This window comes from Candoia aspera, chromosome 7 (assembly GCF_035149785.1).
Source record: "Candoia aspera isolate rCanAsp1 chromosome 7, rCanAsp1.hap2, whole genome shotgun sequence".
NCBI classification, from domain to species: domain Eukaryota; kingdom Metazoa; phylum Chordata; class Lepidosauria; order Squamata; family Boidae; genus Candoia; species Candoia aspera.
Window position 1 is genome coordinate 15,754,529 of NC_086159.1, and position 19,579 is coordinate 15,774,107.

Below are 19,579 nucleotides of genomic sequence, written 5' to 3' on the forward strand. Positions count from 1 at the left end.
CCACCCTGGCTTCGGACAAAATGAATTAATGCTGTCTAATGAATTGAAATGCATATCAAAGACTAGATTCAGCAACCAGCGCACTTTCTCATTTAATTTAACATGATGAATCTTGGACTCCGTGACCGAGTGCATTAGTACAGCAGCATTTAATATATCTGAATTTTAAACCCTGCATCAATCCCTGGTTTGATATATTTGAGGAAATACTGGCTTTTGTTAGACAAACGGAAAATCCCATGATATCTCTAAGGAAACAGCTGGTTTTGGAGAAAAGATCTCTGAAATTAATTTGGATTTTGCAGTCTCCCATCCAGCCTTTGCTGGATCCCAGTCTGTTGAACTTCAAAGAGGAGATTGCATCATGACCCTCATACTTAGATATCAGTGTTTGAAATAAAAAAAATATTTATTTACTGCTTGGTTAAGGTTTTGGCCTGGCAGTGGAGACACAGACCTGAGTTCTAGTCTACCCTCTGCCACAGAAGCTCAGTGGGTGACTTTGGGTCAGTCTTTCTCTCTCTCAGCCCAACCTACCTTACAGCATTGTTGCTGCAGGGAAAAATAGGAGAAAGTGGTAAGTATAGCACCTTAAGTTCTTGAACAAAAAGGCAGGGTATAAATCTAATAAATATATAAATACATAAAATATGAAACATGAAGATGTAAACAAGAGGAAAAAACTGCATTTATATACATTAGAAGGTTGAAGAGTTTTGAAGTAGAGAGTACTACATTATGAAACTCAAACTTTTTTCAGTTGGGGTGGGGTTATTCCTACGGTTATTAAGCACTGTTTCCAAGAGAACAATGACTTTTGACGAGGTCAAAAGCCAGAACAGTACTGTAATGGTGAGGCCTATAGTGCTCTCCATAGCTCATCATGCCCCATGGCTGCCAGGTTTCCTTATATTGCACAGAATTGTGCAAGTTAGCTTTACTTATACGGGTTTTATTGATAACATGGATTTTGTACCACCCAAGGCACGGAATTTAAATGTCATAGAATGAAGTCCATATTTAATCCTTAAAAGGGGATTAGAATGGCACCCTGGAGATAATGGAAATTATAAATCAGGCTCTTAGTTCCTTCAAGGTTTTTGCCAGCTGTTGATTTTTTTCACTACTCCTGAGCATAGACATTATTGGCTGGATAGCTTGTGTTAGTATGAGAATTTTGGCACCCTACACAGCTATCCCAGCTATCCAAAGCCTAGTGCAGCTATTTGGCCTTTGCTGACATGTTAAGAATATTCAGATAACAAAACTGCTATGGCAGTAGAATCCACAACTGAGTGAATGGCTTATATTTGTAGCCTAATGTTGACACATAGGTCAGCCATCTTCGTATCTAATATGCCCTCTTAGCCAATAAATGCTTCAGTCACCTATGTGGTCTAGCTGCTCATCATCTTGTATGAATATATCCAGTCTATTTTCAGAGGATCACAACAAAAAGTAACCTTCCTCCAGTTGGATCGGTCATTTGGCTCTAGTCTATTCTTAGCCCTGTCTACTATCTTCAGTGTGGTTCTTCTTGATCCTCTGCTCTGCTCCTCTTCTGGTTATACCTCAAACCAGAAATGACTCTGTAAGCCCAGTTTTAGATTCTTGCTGCCTCCAAGATATGTTACTGCCTTCTCAGAGTCATTTCAGTCCAGAGGATCGACTGCCTTTTATTAAAGTAAAACTGCTTGCCTCATCCTACCTGTTTTTAATGCTGAGATGAGTGTTATTCAACCTCAGGTTTGTATGTATATGAGGGATTAATTTGAATTCATGTAGTAATTCAATTCCTTGTATGTTGGGAGTAGGTCATCTCACCGCAGCGGATTCCGGCTACTGTAGTTCCATCACTACTGATGTCCCCAATGGTATTTAGTCAGAGTGCCCCACTGCTGCCAAAACCAAGTGAAAGTGGATGGCTGCCAGCTGTGAATCAAGAAGGTACTTCTGGATCAGCAAACCGTCTTCTGCCTCTGCAGAACTCAGAAGCAACCATCCCAAATAGCAACCCATTGACAAAGTTACAGCTACAGGAAACGCTTCTGCATCTGATCCAGGTGGGTCATCCACATTTCTTAGTCACCTATACCTTTTGTTGATTATTCTGTTTGTACATATGAGATAAAAGATTTGGAGTGAATTTTCACCAGAAAGCAAATTTTATTTTTGTGCAGAAGGTTCACAGTGTAGTTTTTTTATTGCTATTGTTAGATGCTACAGTGGAATTACAGTGCAATTATAACATTGCAATTACACAGTGGAATTATAACACTGTTGTTGTTGATTCAGAAATTCTTCATATTCTGAAATTGACCCATGCTTTTGAAAAGCCACATTGTAATCACGCTACTGGAAATGTTTTAGCTGATATTAGACCATCTTAGAAAATAAAAATGGTAAGAAAGCTTTGCCCTGGGGCTATTATATCTGGGCTGCAAAATTTTTGATGACCACTACACGGCGACAGCAGAGAGATACATTCTAACTTAAATCTGGATTTTTGCAGCCTAGATATGATAGCCACACTACTACCTATTATTTTATTTGAGAGCATGTCCACATATTTTGTGACATCTAACTTGGGAAGAAAATGGGCTATTTGCTTGATCTCTCTCTCTCTGTATGCTGTGTGTGTGTCCTTTTTTGCCAGTTTTTTTTTTAGCATTTGTGAATATGTGTGTGTATTTTAGGTAGTTTGTTTTTCATGGGGTGCCTATTTGACCTGTTTTCTGTGTGTATGTGTGAGTGTGTGTTAGGGCTGCAAAAATCCTAATCCCCCAAAGTTTAAAAAATGTGGCATTTTGATTTCCTTGGGATTCTTTTCAACTTATGTGTTTGTTTTCAGAATGACGATAACTTCCTAAACATCGTGTATGATGCTTATCTGGGCAGCGTGAGAAAAGCAGCACTGAAAAAGCCCATCTGAAGTGTAACATTTTAATTCGAAGTAGCCTGGCTTTCATGTTTGGAACAGTAGCACAAAGGAAGGAGTTTTAACCTCCTGCAAGACTTTAAATGATGTTCATTGGAAGCCTGTATTGTACTAACAAATAAGTACATGGGATTGATAGTGCCTTCCTGAGGGTTTGATTACTGTGTGCAGATAAGATCAAAATACCTGGTATTGTGATTCCTTTTTTTTAAAAAAAGGTGTAGATGTCCACAGGAGCCACCACTTTCATCAAAATGGCAAAAGCAGCAGCATGATGTCATGATGCAGGCTTCTCCACTTTCATGCATGCATACCTCATGATGCGTGTACCCAAGGCATGGAGCTTGGGTTGCGTCAGTGCAGCTCTGCTTTTTTCCTTTGCCCCTCACCTGGATGCCACTGCATTGGCCGCATGCTGGCTTGTATAAAGACCGATACGATTGCTTTGGTTTTTTCCAGTCTTTGATGACTTCATCTCTTTTTAAATACATAATGGATATTAATTATGTGGGCCCGGCACACTTCAAAAACTATTTCAGAGAAGTGCTTCTGACTTCATGTGAGCATAGCACCTCCTTGCTATTTGTTAAAGCCATTTCATTTTTTTTTTCCCTCTGGCTTCTGCGAGAGCATGAAGAAGGGATGATGCTTTAAGGAAATGACTCATCAGCTCTTAAAGCAGCAGCACCTTTTTTCTGGCTGAAAAAGTGGGGATGCTCAGTGGATAGGAGAGAGTTGCTGGGTTGCACAGAATTGTTTTTGGAATGTGCACAGCCCTGGTATTTTGCTGGGATTCTGTTGCTAAGTTCTTCTACTTTGAGCTATTTAGAAAGAATAATACTCTTGATTGGCCACCAGGTGGCAGAATAGGTCTGTTTTGAAATATGTAGCCCTATGAAATCCGCTTTAAACAGATGGTTTCTACAGTGGTATGAGAGATCTGCTGTGATTTTTCTCTGTCATCTCAGCTGCCAGGAAGTTGTTCAGAAAACAGCAACACTTACTTGATCCTAGATGATTTCATGAAGGTAGGGCTACCATATCTGGGCTGCACAAATCTAGATGATCACAAGAGGGCAACAAACAGTTTCATAAAACTTTAACTCTTTGATGCTGTCTAGTGGTTATTTGGATTTTTGTGCCCCAAATCTGTTAGCTCTAGTAAAGGAAATGAGTGCATATAGCACAGCAGCCTTCTTAACACATCTGGAGAAATCTAGGCTAGACTCTAGGCAATTCTTTCTGTCATATCACTTCGGTGTTTCATAAACAGACACCATCTGGCCCCATCCTCTAGAACTTGGTAACTTAACTGTAGGATGATTTTCATGTTTTTAGAATGGTGTTCGTATCATGAGTTAGAAAAGGCAATGGGGAGAAGGTTTGGGGCTATCAGATACAGGCATCGGGAAAAAGATACAGAAAACTTAACAGGATTTTTCAGCCCAGAATTGATAGCCATAAGAAGATTAGGGTAAGGGTTATTGCTGTAGTAAATGTATATGCCCTGAGTCCAAGAGGCCATAGATATCTATGTCAGTTATTCTATGTTTTATGGGAGCTCACCGGCTGTTGAAGTATCTGAAAGAGGGAGTCAGTTAAGAAAAATAAAAAATTCCCATCTGAACTATGGGGTTTTGTTAAGACACTGTGTGGATTATGTCACCTGCAATGAAGCCCAGATTTATCCACTGTCTACAAACTATGAAAGATGTAAGATTGTCCCCTTTTTTAAAAGAGAAATTGTAAATAAGTCTTTTCTATTTTGTGATGACATTATAAAATTATACCTGTTTGAAGATAATATTTTGTTTCCAACTGTTCTTACCTTGTGATGACCTTCCCCAAGCTGATGCCTTCCATTTGTGTTAAATTATAACTCCCAAACTTCCCAGCCTGTACGGGGATGTAAAGGTTGTAGTCAAATATATCTGGAAGAACTGTGAGGAAGACTGATGTAGAAATAGGCCAACACCTGTTTGAGATGCTTTTAAGGGATGGTTGTATTGTTTTAAATTATTCTATTAAAATCAAGACAAAGAATGAATAGTTTCATTTTCACTGTATTGTTCCATGAACAGATGGGCAGTGGTTTCAGTGATCTATTTGTAAAGAAAATAAAATGAGGAACACACACTTTTGATTCATCTTATTTCTGCATTGTGCTTTTTGAGATTTGTCATTTTAAGTATTGGATTTAGTTTTCTTTAAATATGCTAAGATGTAAGTTCAACACACAAAGGATAAGGTGTTACCCAATTTTAATACATAGTTTACTTTTTTTTTTTCTTTTTTGGTGCCTTGAAGTCAGTCTTGAATCCTGGTGACTGCCTGGACAAGTCCTTGCAGTTTTCTTGGCAAGATTTCAGAAGTGGTTTGCCATTGCCTTCTTCCTAGGGCTGAGAGAAAATGACTGGCCCAAGGTCACCCAGCTGGCTTTGTGCCTAGAACTCACGGTCACCTGGTTTCTAGCCTGGTGCCTTAACCACTACACCAGACTGGCTCTATAGTTTACTTTGGACATATATAACACCTGAAATCAATTATTCATCTGCTTGTTAGTTGTAAATTATTTATTTACTGAGTTGAATGGAAGTTCACTATTAGAAAAAGAAGAGTATTCTTTATTAATTGAGTCACTATTAAGGACAGATTTTATTAGTTCCTAGATGTCAGAAATTGTAGATAGGTAAGAATGGAAAAAAATGACAGAGAAGATGTCAGGTGTGCTGTTCTGTAGGGGAACAACCACAACAGAGAAGTCCTGGGCACTGCATTTTAGGAAGGTTGTTGACAAACAGATGAGAACAAACAAGATGATAAGGGGCCTTGAAGGAAAAATTTAGGAGGAAAGGTGGGAAGTAATGGATAGATTTAGCCAGAGAAGAAAAAACTGCAGGGAGACATGATAGCATTATGTAGAAGACAGAGCAGAATTATTCAGAGTCATTCCAGAAGACCGATCGTGAAACAATGGGTTTAAATTGCAAGGAAGCAGATTTGGGTTGGAGAGCAGAAAAAAACCCTTGAAGGTAAAAGGGTCACAATACTGAGCTATGTAATACTTAAGCAAACATAATATATGATCTATTTCCAATCTATTTCAACACCAGCAATGGAATAGACTGCCTAGGGAAATGGTAGATTCTCTGCTGGAGGTTTTTAAATAAGAGGTTGGATGGCCATCTGTGGAGGATGCTGGATTCCTGCACTGGGTAGTGGTTTGAATTAAATAACCCAAAACACCTTCCAACATATACATCCATGAGATAAATATTGTCAGTAACTCTGAATTCACTGATTTCTATCAATTTCCCAAGTAACTGTTGGATGAAATTGTTAAGAATGGAAAATTCCTACAGAACCACAGGTTGCCTACAATTGCTAAACTGTCTTTATCTTGGGCACTGTGCATATCAACAAGGAATTTTAAAGTTTACCATAGACTAAATTATCAATCAGATGATTCTTGCAATTGATAGCTGGAACATTCTGTCAGCAAGCACCAATTTTAGAGAATGGTTAGAAGGCAAGGGAAAGACCTAAGAGTGGTTCTTTAAATTATGATTTCATGAATAAACCTGACTGCCCTTCAGAGTTGTCTGCAAAGAGATACATCTCTTTTACTGTGAAGTAGATTGAAGTTTTCATCTCACATTTTTCACTCACTTTGACATTATGTCTAAATATTCATAAAATGTAAATGGACTTAACTCTGGTTTACTGAAACAGGACTATTTCAAACCTTGTTTTCTTGATCTGCTTGTTTCAATAAACCATAGTTATGATTAACCACAAGACAGGTTAGGTGTAATGCTAGCTTATGCTTAAAATACTCCAATCTGTTGGCCATATCAGGAGACATCCTGATTTAACAACAAGTATTTTTATTATATCTAAACTTGGTCTGTGAACCTGCTTAGGCTTGTAGGTGCAAGGGGAGAGTCAAGTCTTGCCTCCACAAAATTTCTCTGCTCCCCTTAAATGTTATGTTGGCTTAACCCCCCTCCCTGCAAGGCCTCTCCCTGTGTTTCTGGTTTCTTCTTTGAAATTACGAGTGCTCCCTGGTGGGCCTTGTAGCAAGAGCTCCCATTGCTAGTCCCAGCTCCTGCCAACCTAGCAGTTTGAAAACATGCAAATGTGAGTAGATTAATAGGTATCGCTTCGGCGGGCAGGTAACTGCGTTCCGCTTAGTCATGGCCACGGAAGTGTCTATGGACAAACTCCGGCTCTTCGGCTTTGAAACGGAGATGAACACCGCCCCCTAGAGTCGGACACGACTGGACTTAATGTCAAGGGAAACCTTTACCTATGCTGAAAACGTACGCTGTATGTTCTCTTGTTTCTATCCATGCTTATTCCTTTCTAGAGCAGTGCCAGTGATCATCGTTTTTTTAAAATAGAATAAAGGTGCATCCATTAGCAATCTCCAGCTTTTTGGTGGTTTTATTTGGGATATTTCCCCAATAGTTTGAACCTACTAGGGAGTTCTCCTTGTATGGTTCCTATGCTTTAAGGCAATAAGAAACCATGAGCAGAAATATTTACAGAAAAATTATTTGTGTATGTCATTTTAGCCAATTTTCCATCAAAAGTATTCCTAAAGGTCTATCCAACTGCTCCTGTGCAGCTCTAAATAGAGGTGAATCACATCAGGAGAAGCTAATGATACAAGTTTGACCCTCCCAACTGGTGAGGCAAACTTCTTGACTTAACTTGTTGCCAAATTTGGATGGTGTTCTTGGTGACCAGCCCATAAATCTCTATATGCCATCCGTATCTAAGGCGGAATATACTTTCCAGAAGAATAATTAAATTGTCCATGGTAGACTGGCATTGGAAAATGTAGACTGGCATTAAGCAAATGAGGGAGGGGCATAGTATTCAGTCAAATATTTGTTATATTTATTGCCTTTACTCCTTTTAATTTATTTATGACTAATCCAAAATAAATAAATGTAATGTTTTCTACAACAGCCTGTAAAAGGTAATTTTTTCTATAGCCTCTTAACTCAACTTAACTCAAAGGTTGTTTGGTCTTAACATGTGCCCATGCAGAAAATTCACTTTTACAGAATCCTGGAGAGTGGCCATGTGCCTCTGCCTAATATCTATAAAGAAAGAATATTCTAAGCATTCTGAAACAGTCCTTTCCAATGCCATCAGCAGTTCTTCTTTTTCTTTCGTTATTTAGGAAAGATTGCTCCATCATATGTTCTCAAAGACAGAACTTGTAAGAATCAACTTTGTTGCCTGCCTCTGAACATGTTCCAGGCTTTTTTATGTGTCTGGGCAATTTCCAAAGTTAAAATCCCTTCATTTTCACAATCTCAGTGCATAGAACACAGAACATCCTTTGTGTAAAAGGAAATATGTTTAGCTGCCTTTGAAAGGAGAGTATTATATTTAAAACAAATATTGTATTATATATTCCCAAGGATTAGAAATGATAGTCTTTCATCAAATAAAAAATGAGTCCTGAGGTACTTTGAGGCTTAAACATTACCAGATTTACTGTGCTGTAAATTTTCATGAACCAAAGCTCTGCCTCACTAGGTCCATGAATTGTTATATTCCATAGAAAGTTTTACAAATTCTTACACTCTGTAGGGAAGACTCTCCATATAGTGATGTCAACACCAGACTCAAATGCACATAATATAAATAGAGGGACTGCTAACAATTGTTGGCAACGCATCTTCACTGTGACTTTTTCTTCTTTTATGTCAAGCTGTTCAGTTTGACTCAGTTTCAGCTCAGTTCCTGAGCATCAACATCTCCATAAAATATACAGTAAAATATTTTAGATGCAGACAAGAGGATTGACAGCTTGACAGAAAAGACAGCCATGCAGATAAAGGAGAAATTATCAGTTTCTAAAGTATGACTAAAATAGCATGGACACAGAAATTGATAAAAGTGTATTTTTCTTAGACCAGCTTTCTCCAACTTGTTATCCTTCACATGTGTTTGACTTTAACTCTCAGCTTTTTAGCATTTCCACTGGCTGGAATAATAAAAGCTGGGATTCAGCACACCTCAAAGGCACCCAATTTAACTCAGATAAAATCAAATAAATCTTTATTGTGTTCTTCAACCAGCATAGATTTGTCTCAGATGTAAGTTCCGTTCTCTGATAGATTTTCACATATTTATATCTATAGGGTCAAAATATTTCCTCATGTGACATTCCCATCATGTTCCAGTAAAATATGGTTTAATATGATACATTGTTCAGCACAAAAGACAACCCTCGCTATCCTAAATATATGCTGGAAGCTATTCTATTCCAGAAGTGAGAGAGACAGAAAGAAAATAATCATAACGTGTTTAATATGGAGAATTGTTGTTTATTCATTCAGTCACTTCCGACTCTTCATGACTTCGTGGACCAGCCCACGCCAGAGCTTCCTGTCAGTCGTCAACACCCCCAGCTCCCCCAGGGACAAGTCCGTCACCTCTAGAATATCATCCATCCACCTTGCCCTTGGTCGGCCCCTCTTTCTTTTGCCTTCCACTCTCCCTAGCATCAGCATCTTCTCCAGGCTGTCCTGTCTTCTCATTATGTGGCCAACGTATTTCAGTTTGGCCTTTAATATCATTCCTCAAGTGAGCAGTCTGGCTTTATTTCCTGGAGTACGGACTGGTTTGATCTTCTTGCAGTCCAAGGCACTCTCAGAATTTTCCTCCAACACCACAGTTCCAAAGCATCGATCTTCCTTCTCTCAGCCTTCCTTATGGTCCAGCTCTCGCAGCCATATGTTACTACGGGGAATACCATTGCTTTAACTATGCGGACCTTTGTTGTCAGTGTGATGTCTCTGCTCTTAACTATTTTATCAAGATTTGTCATTGCTCTTCTCCCAAGGATTAAGTGTCTTCTGATTTCCTGACTGCAGTCAGCATCTGTAGTAATCTGTCATGAGTACTGATGGTGAGTAGGAGGGGGCCTCTATCCAGGGGGGAAAACGCATGCGTAGTACTGAGGAGTTAAGCAGCCATTCAAAGAGACACAGATCAGACCCGCCTTAACCTTTGTCTCAGCGTGGTTCCTGGTTGTTAGGACATCAATCCTAACAAACTCACTACTCCCATTGAAAGAGGGAGGAACAAAAAAAAAAATGATGTCCTAACAGCCAGGAACCACGCTGAGACAAGGAATAGGTCTCTAGTACTTTATTACTGCTACATTAGACAGAAAATCCTAACAAACTGAAGAAGCGTGGGAAAAACCCAGACAGATAAACCCCAAAGGTTAAGGTGGGTCTGATCTGTGTCTCTTTGAATGGCTGCTTAACTCCTCAGTACTACGCATGCGTTTTCCCCTCTGGATAGAGGCCCCCTCCTGCTCACCATCGGTATTCATGACATAATCTTTGCACCTAGAAATACAAAGTCTTTCACTGCTTCTACATTTTCTCCCTCTATTTGCCAGTTATCAATCAGGCTGGTTGCCATAATCTTGGTTTTTTTGAGGTTTAGCTGCAAGCCAGCTTTTGCACTTTCTTCTTTCACCTTCATCATAAGGCTCCTCAGTTCCTCTTCACTTTCAGCCATCAAAGTGGTATCATCTGCATATCAGAGATTGTTAATGTTTCTTCCAGCGATTTTAACTCCAGCCTTGGATTCCTCAAGCCCAGCATGTCGCATGATGTGTTCTGCGTACAAGTTGAATAGGTAGGGTGAGAGGATACAGCCCTGCCGTACTCCTTTCCCAATCAGTCCGTTGTTCCGTGGTCTAATATGGAGAATATATCAACATATTTATTCAATATCTGTTATATGCATGAAAATCAGCATCAAATTATTTAAGACTCTGTGAACACTGGTGGTAACAAGCAATTTTGGTAGAAATTTCTGATCTTTGTCTATCTTTGAATAGAATCTACTTTTGCAGAGAGAGGGGAGGGAGGTAATGAAAGTCACTACTGACTGCATTCCTCAAAAATCTTTGTCAGCTTCTGGCAGCTTCCTGCCTATGGTTGATCAGTTGCTTTTAGGCATTTTAGTCAGAAATAGAACTAATTGATAATGCTAATGTACTGACTCCAGGATATTACTCAGACTTGAGGTGAATAGTAACAATCTCTAATCTGGACTTCCTTAAAACAATATTGTAAAACAGACACTTGAATCAAACATCAGAACGGTTTTATGCTGTTATAGTGAAGTGCATAACAAATAAAGGAGGAAAAGTAATGGTTACTATAATAGTAACTATCTCATGATTTTATTTTCCTTTTGAGGAAGTGAGTTCCGAGGCGTGTGAGGTCCTATAGAAGAAGGCTGCCATCTTGCTAACGCCTTGTATAGTTCTTGTGGAAAGGAACATCTCAGTAGGCCTTCTTGAGATGTTCATATCCAAGTCAAGATAGGTTTTAGGTAAGTTTTCCACATCTCTTTCTAAATCTTCTTAACCAAAGTCATCTGAACTTCAAGTTATTTTTGTGAAGTTCTGTTTCAGCTATTTCCAGTCTAACTTCCACCTTGCTTAGATTTCCCCAGTCCAAATGTCTTAAAAGTTTCATTTCAAAGTGGAAAAACTTGAATAGACGTTCCTTATATTAGAGCTCCCTCTCGTGTTTACAAAAAAATTCTCAGGAAGTCCATCAGAAAGAGAAAAGTTGAACAGATAATATGCAGACTAAACCATGAACTGAAATAATGCAAATAGGATAATAATTAAAAAGAATTATTTCCACATTGGTAAGATCCTTATTTATAATTACTATACTAAAAAAAATTTCTATCCACGGTTTTTTTCTATCCTAGTTTCTCTTTGGGTTTTTCAGGAAAAAGGAAAAATAGCAAAAGTAAAATTAAATCAAAGAAATACTGTCTACTCAAACATCCTTGCGGTGTTGACCAGATACAATTTGGAACTGTCCTTACCCCTCTTATATGCACATTTGTAGTTCTGAAACTGTTAAAAAAATGATTGAACTATTGATCAGTAAAAAAGGAAAAAGTAAACAAACAGGATCAGTTTGAGAAGTTAATTAGGCTTCTGGGATTATTAAAGCCTAAAGTGGTAAATTCCACCGGTAAATTCCTAAGTTTAGGAGAAAAGTTCAGGAATTCAAAGGAAAGTAAGTAGACTGTTGGGTGAAGTAAGCTTTAATTAAAACCTGGAAGTTCAGCTTGGCTGGTTCTTGCTGGTCACTTCATATTGTAAAACCACGGATGGCTTTCAGAGAAAAGTGCAATCTCCTTGAAGATTTTGTAGTCCTCTGGGTTCACCCTCTTTAGAACAATCCTCTGAAGAAAATGACTCTTCTGCCAAGTTTCTGACAGTTAGTAATAATCAAGAATGATTTTTTTTCTACTCAGGAAAGGGAAAACCTGGAGCAATGTCTCCCCCAAAGAATTTCTGCTGCCTCCCTAACCAGTTTCTCTCTTGAGTCTCCCATGCCATAGATTTCTTAACATGCATTACATTCAGACCAACCAGCTTAGATAAGTGACTTCCTTTGGCTTCACATCAATCTGTCATGCAAGCCTTTAAAAAAGGAAATGGTAAGCTAATATCAAGGTGGCTGCTGTACATGGAAAAAGGTTGTTTCTCTTTTCTACCCAAAGAAAGGTGAGGGACCAGGTATATTAATGGCCAGGTATAGGCTTTGTATCCATGAATTCTCATATTAAATGGCACAGTGTGTTTGTATACATATGGCTATCTCACAGCATGCATTGATCATATATAGCTCTGGGAAAGAATTTCATTTACCACACAGAAGCTAAAATGTAAGAAGCATACTTCTTCAGTCAGGTGGGAAAGTTCTGAAACAATGACCTGTGCTCTGAAGAGACAGGTGGTAAACATACATAGACATACAAACATACAAAATTAACATGCCAGGGAGAAGCTTAAGCCAGTGGTGTTTATGGGCAGGAGTTCAGCCAGAAGTCCAAGACTCCCTCAACTAGAGTGATCCCCCAAATGCAGGAAGCCTGGATTTTCACATTATACCCCAGAAATAACCTTCTGTGTTATGGAAGGTTAAGAGATAAGTTTGTGTCTTGTGAATCCAGGACTAAGGTAAGCAGTACCAACACCCTTTGGGAGGATTTCTGCCCTTGTCAATCCATAGCACCCAAATGCACATCTAAAAGAAAATACAATATTTCATTCCTTAACCACATCGTCATAGGATTCAAAAGAAGAGGTGAGGAAGTCTGAGTGAGCATTTTCCTCCAAAACAGACATTGTCAAGTGCAGAAGAAAACATTTCTCCTATATGAACGCTGGCAGGTGCCTTAAATAATGAAAATTGGTGGAAACTGGAAGTATATCAGAAAGTCAAGAAAGGACTGATTGTAATGGTTGCCCAGCCCAAATACTCAGACTCACAAGAGGTTGCTAAATGAAATCTGATTTATTGGGTAACTTAGGACAAATACAGAGAAAGCTGAGAATGACAGAAAGCACGCCAAATACAAACTTAAACCCTTCATTGCACACGTAACCCCGCCTCCCTACCAGCGGAGCCGCCCGTCCCAGGTGCTGGCAACTGCCAGATCTTCTAGCCTGGGAAAGTAACCTTGAACACAGGAGATAACCCAAATACATTCCAAAAGCACAGCCAAGAGATAAATCCCTTCCAACAGAACCCATCCTCCCGTGAAAGATGAAATACGCATCCAGCTAATGACATGCGAGATGTTACGATGTATCAAACACATTGGAACGGCGAACATGACACTGATGCACCTTCTTAATTATTTTTTGCCCATGAGCTGCAGTAATTAACAAAAAGCCAGTCTCACATCCAATAATTAACAATGAACAGTAATACACAGATGGCCTCTTGAGATGGTTTTATCCTATTTGTGGCACAGAAATAATGGGCATTATTCCACAAAATTTATCTAAAGGAAATTAGACATATTTCTCAATAGTAAGACACCTTCTCTCATCCCCTAATAGGTTTGTTTGCATTTTTCTCTTTGCCAATACAAATAACTGTCTGAATCTTCCACAACACCATCTACTTCTTGTTCTGACTGCCCAATCACAGCAGTAGTACAATGCTATAGAGGAGTTGATGGACCTGGACTGAAGAGGATTTGAGGCTTCATATTCCAACACAATCAAAACACTTCACTTGGGGCAGATATTGAACTTAATCTTTTTAGTATGATTGTTTTGAAGACAATCTCATCTAAGCCACCCAGAGGTCCTTGGATGTAAGTAAGTGTATAGAATTTGGAATAACAGGCACAGAACAATACAGAGAAGCTACATCTAATACACCATTTATGATCCCTCCTGCAGTAGAAGACTTCATTCACCTCTCAGTTGGATTATTGCAATGTGCTCTTAGGAAGCTATAGAATGAAGTGGCTGGGCAGTTTTGGGCATTCCCCAGTATGCCTATGTAATTTCTCTGATTTGAGAGCTACGTTGGTTACCAGTTGACTTCTGAGTGCAATTCAAGGTGCTGGTTGTCACCTATAGAGCCCTTCAAGGTTCAGTGCCTGAATATGCGCAAGCTGCATTAGGTACCAGTCTGCTTCCAGGTCCAATTCAAGGTGTTGGTTCTTACCTTTAAAGCCCTATGTGGCATGGGTCCAGGTTACCTGAGGGACAGCCTCATCCCCGTTACATCAACCCATCCCACCTGATCACACAGAGAGGGCATGTTGCGGACCCCGTCTGTAAGAGAATTTCATTTGGTGGGGTCCTGGAAGTGGGCTTCTCTGCAGTAGCTCCTGCCCTTCGGAACATTCTGCCCCCAGAGGTGAGGCAAGCCCCATCGCTTCCGGCCTTCTGGAGGAACCTGAAGACCTGGGCCTGCCACCTTGTTTGGGGCAGGGAGGTGAGTAGTTGCTCACAGGAATGGCTGGTGCCTTAGAGTGCTCCTCACACACATGGACTGAGTTAAATCTTTTTGCCAGTTGGATGTTATTCTTATTTTTATATTTATTTGATAATTGTATTTATATTTTAGGTATTTGTATTTATATTTTATGGTTATTGTTTTAACTGATTGTTTTTTATTGTAAGCCACCCAGAGTCCCTCTTGTGGGGGGAAGATGGGCAGTGGTAAAATTTGAAAAATAAATAAAATAAATCAATATCTGTGAGGCTGCCTTCCCCCGGTAGCACCTGCCTCCCTGATAAGATCGATTTGCTGGTCATGGACCAAATAAATATTATTGTTAGATTAACTGACTGACAGATAAAATCAAGTGGGGCAAACTACCTCTGGGCCCCTGCTCTCAGGGAAGAGTGTGTTTTGAGTTGCAACTCCCTTCTGTGGAATACCTTGCCCTTGGCTATATGAATGGCTTCTTCGCTCCTGACTTTAGAAACTCTTTAAACACAGCTGTCTCATCAGACCAAAGCATGTTATGATTGCTCCCTCTGGGGAGGAAAAGCATTTTGATTTGGGGCCATAGATTACCGGATTTCTTCTTTTTACATCTTTACATCTTTTTTTATCCCCCCTCCTCAATATGCAGGATTTTTATTGTTTATATTGTTAATTGCTTGCTTTCAATTTGAATTACAAAAATGAGAATTGTACGCCATTCAGAGTTGGACTGGATTGGATTGGAGTTTATAATCCTTGCGAACAACCAATTAACCAAACATACAAACAGAGTGGTTCATTATTCTCTTGATTCTTATTCCAGCCTTCCTTAGTCTGGTGCGCTTATGATGCGTTGGGAGTACAGTTTCCAGAATGTGCAGGTAGCAAGGCTAACTGAAGGATATAAGGCTGGCTGATGGTACCTGCCTCGTTTTAGGGTGAAAATGGCAACCTCCATTGTGTTTTATCCCCTGTGTGTGCTATGGACATAATTTGCTTTTCTCTAGTATTAGTGAGCAGCACAGGAATCGAGTTGCTTCACAAAATCTTTGGGTGCATAGCATTATTATTATTGTTGTTATTGTTATCTATAACTATCCAATTCTTTTTTTGATTTTCTTGACATGAAGAAATTAGATTTGGCACTTTGTATACAAATGATATGGCAGAGAGGAAAGGGGTGGATCCTCCTTACAGTAATTTTTTTTCTTTAATCTGCCCTTATCCAAATGGAAAAAAAAAGAATCATATGCTCTGTTTTAATTTAGTTTTAATTTAGTTACTGATGGGAGATGCTTCCACGCTCCTCCTGCTCTAAACTCCCTTAGTGTCATTCCTCTCACGCTTTTGTCCCTGGGCTCCTGGGGCTGTTGAGCATAACCATGAAGGTCCTATGTTGAAAATGTTTTTGGCAAGAAAACACCCACTTTACCCTGGACTACTTGAACAAATCTAAATTTAGTAGGGAGAAACATCTGCCTGTAGAAATTAATTGGTATGAGGCTTGTTTCTTGAAGCTTGTTTCACAAACTGAAAAAAAAAATCAAGCTTTTAACTGGAAATCAATAAAAATGAAAAATAGACATAGTTTAAGAATACTAAAATCTTAGGATAAGTTTATCCCATTTTGTTCACTGTGCTCTAGTCTATCTCCCATTTATCTGAACTTGCTGATATTGAATATTGAGTTAAAACTACTCATCTATCCTACCAAATTCGCAAATAATTTTAAGTCTGGGATTACAATTGGCTAAGTGTGAAACTCTGGTTTTGGCTTACTGAAGTTGGAATATGTCATCAAGCAGCGAGAGCAGCAGAAGGAAACCTGCAGAGCAGTGTTTCTCAACCTCAGCAACTTTAAGATGCGTGGGCTTCAACTCCCAGAATTCCCCAGCCAGTGATGTCCACACAAATTAAAGTTGCTGAGGTTGAGAAACACTGCTGTAGAGAATGCTTGTGGGTGATGATGCCATGGGAATGTACGGGGGAGGCTTCTCATCTTGAGGGATCTGCACTTCTGTCTGAAAGAGTGAAGGAGAATTCTGGGAATAAGTCCTTCACCCAGATATATCTTCCCAGGGAAAACAACCCACTGGTTTAGCTTGGCACTAGGAACACTCAGATGCAAGTAAGTTGCAAGCAATACAAGGTTGTGAAAGTGTTAACTATAAGAATGCTAACAAGGCCAATAGAAGTTTAATACCTAGCTCCAGATTTTAGATAGCAGCTAGAAATATGTAGCAATTTCAGACATGGCTTCTCTGATCTTTGTTTTAACTCAAGGATACTGTTCTGTTTGAACCCCATTACCTCACCCGTATCTCAATATTACCACACACATTAACACATATATCCTGTAACCCCAATCAATGAATCAAAGTCAAATCAATTGTATATTCTAATTTGGATGAGTCTATAGAGAGATGCTGTAACCCATCTCCTCTTTAGGCTGCCCTGTGCCTCCAGCACTGATCAATAAACTAGTTTATGCTTCAGTCAATGTGTGCCAGTCTCTGGTTTAAAGAGTTTTGCAGTGAAGGTTATCTTAAAAAGTATGGACAAGGGTTACAGTAAGAAGCAAGCCAATTATACTAACATTGTTCTCCAGACTTGAGGCACAGTTAGGAGCAGAATCATTCCTATCTGTAAATGGATTAAAAATAAAATAAAATCAATGGGGATTTAAAAAAAAGGATTCTGGTAGTAATTCAGAAATGTGTCAGCTGGTGAACACCTTGATGTAGGGAGGAAGAATACAATAGAGCTGTTGATAAAATGACTTTGACTGAGTTGAAACTAGGGAAAGCCAAAAAATTCCACAGTTTTAAATTTATGGGTGTTTTTTTAACTTGACTTGGCAGTAGTGATTGTGAGAAGGACCTGGGTGTGTTGGTAGATCACAGATTAAGCGTGAACCCATAGTGTGCTGCAGCTGTAAAAGGAGCCAATGCAATCCTGGGCTGCATCAACAGAGGTGTGATGTTGAGATCACAAAAAGTGATAGTTCTGCTGTGGGTTGCATTCTACAAAAAACAGGAACCTTCAGCTGTACTGATTTCAGGGAGAAGTCTATTCCACAGGGACAGAGCAGCTCCTGGAAAGGACTGCTTGGTCTGCAAAGGTGGTGGTGGTGGGACCCAGAGCATCCCTTCATTAGTTGATTGAATGAAGTAGGTAGCTTCTTTCTGGAGTAAGACAACAAGCACAGAAAATTTACAGATGTAGGTTTTCTACCACTGCATGTAATTTCCTTAGTAAATGTCACTCATCCTTTTAGATTTTAAATATCTGTTTCTAGATTATCTTAATAGCTTGGTTCTATTCAAACTGTATCTCTACTAAATATAGATCCCACAGTGTGGCATGGCATGGAATGAAATGAAATGAAATTCTATCCAGTGTTAACACAATATTTTCCCCACATATTTCAGTTCATCTCTGTTAAGCAACTTGTTATATCTTTACATACAATGCAGCATTAAGTACAGGATTAAACCTGGCGCTGTTACAGTTGCTGACAGGGGTTAGTTTCATCTACTTGACCCATGATATTGGCAAGGTTCACACAACACAATAAGCCATAAAGTGGTTTGTTTAGCTCTGTGTTTAGGAATCTAGCCATTCTAATTTGTGTACTGTGATTGTGGCTTAATAGGTTGTACAAATCCAGGCAGTTGTAGCTTATCTGACCGCATAATAGATTAATAGCTATTGCCATGTTGTGTATTTCTCTGTACATACACCATAAAATTGGCTGCTCTTCCATAGCATCCACGGCAGAAATGGCAGAAAATGGTGGCCTTTCCCAGCCATTTTAGGCAACAATTCCATGACTTTTATGATGCATCTTGTGGATCAGACAGCTATAGCCAAAGTTGCTTTCCTGATCTGTATATGTATATGACTGACCTTAAGGTTACATTTCCAATGGTTTTTTTAACAAAAAGAATAACAACATACTTGGCAATTACTCGGGGAAATAGTTTTGGGCAAAAATACGCTTCCCAATCTGTTCCTTTTGGAGTCCCTTTTGGAGGAGACTTTAAAGTGACTTCAAGCAGGAGGAACGCATTTAGAAATACATCTGCTGTTGTTCAGGCAGTATTTCATTGGTATTCAGTCTGATAATTCATAGATATTTGGAAAGACTCACTCTAAATCCCTTTGTATTTCCTCCATTGTGCATGGGCTTTCAATTTCTTTCCTACTCACATCTCATTAACATGCCTTTTCTTTCTCCCTTGCAAAAGACTGATGAGGGCATGAAATGAGAAGGCTTTCAAGCTGATGACTGTCTGACTCCCTGGATGCTTCCCACTAACTCAGCCTCCTGCTGGGGACCCTTTCTTCTCCATTCAGCCCTTCAGACACTTTTCAAAGTACAAAGCAGGGCAATGGTGCACACCATTTTTTAAAATTAATGTTCCTTTTCACTGTAAACGAGCTTGCATGAACAGGGAAGGAAGCAAAATGGATTGGGTCTTTTGTTCCACTGCGAAGAGACAGCACAGAATAACAATTTTCACCATCATTGAAGAGCACACACATTAATTTATTGTATCCCTACACAAAGGATGTTCAAGCATCATGCTAAACACAGATGAGCAACCTAGTGTTCACAGACTGCATATATCCCCCACCCCACCCCACCCCACCCCATTTTTGCAACCACCAAAGCACTCCCAGATTGCATTACTGAATTTTTAAATTATTTTTTGGCAAAGTAAGAGGTAAAATATAAAATCGGTAAAATGTGCTTCATTGATGATAGAAAAGGTTTTGATTGTGTCAAACAAGTCAAGCTGTGGAATGTTCTTAGGGAAAT

General features: G+C 39.2%; 1 protein-coding gene across 2 annotated transcripts in view; it reads left to right on the forward strand.

The window, feature by feature from the left end:
- DCP1B (decapping mRNA 1B) overlaps positions 1 to 5,072 on the forward strand; it is a 46,832-nt gene extending 41,760 nt beyond the window's left edge. The window contains exons 8-9 of one of the 2 annotated variants that reach the window (XM_063309200.1): positions 1,815 to 2,063; positions 2,852 to 5,072. In XM_063309200.1, the coding sequence (XP_063165270.1) occupies positions 1,815 to 2,063; positions 2,852 to 2,932 (330 nt within the window). In that variant the 3' untranslated portion in view covers positions 2,933 to 5,072. Of the gene's footprint in view, positions 1 to 1,814; positions 2,064 to 2,851 lie in introns of those variants that run through there. The other variant, XR_010068351.1, reaches the window with a different exon arrangement.
- Positions 5,073 to 19,579: the final 14,507 nt, after the last annotated feature.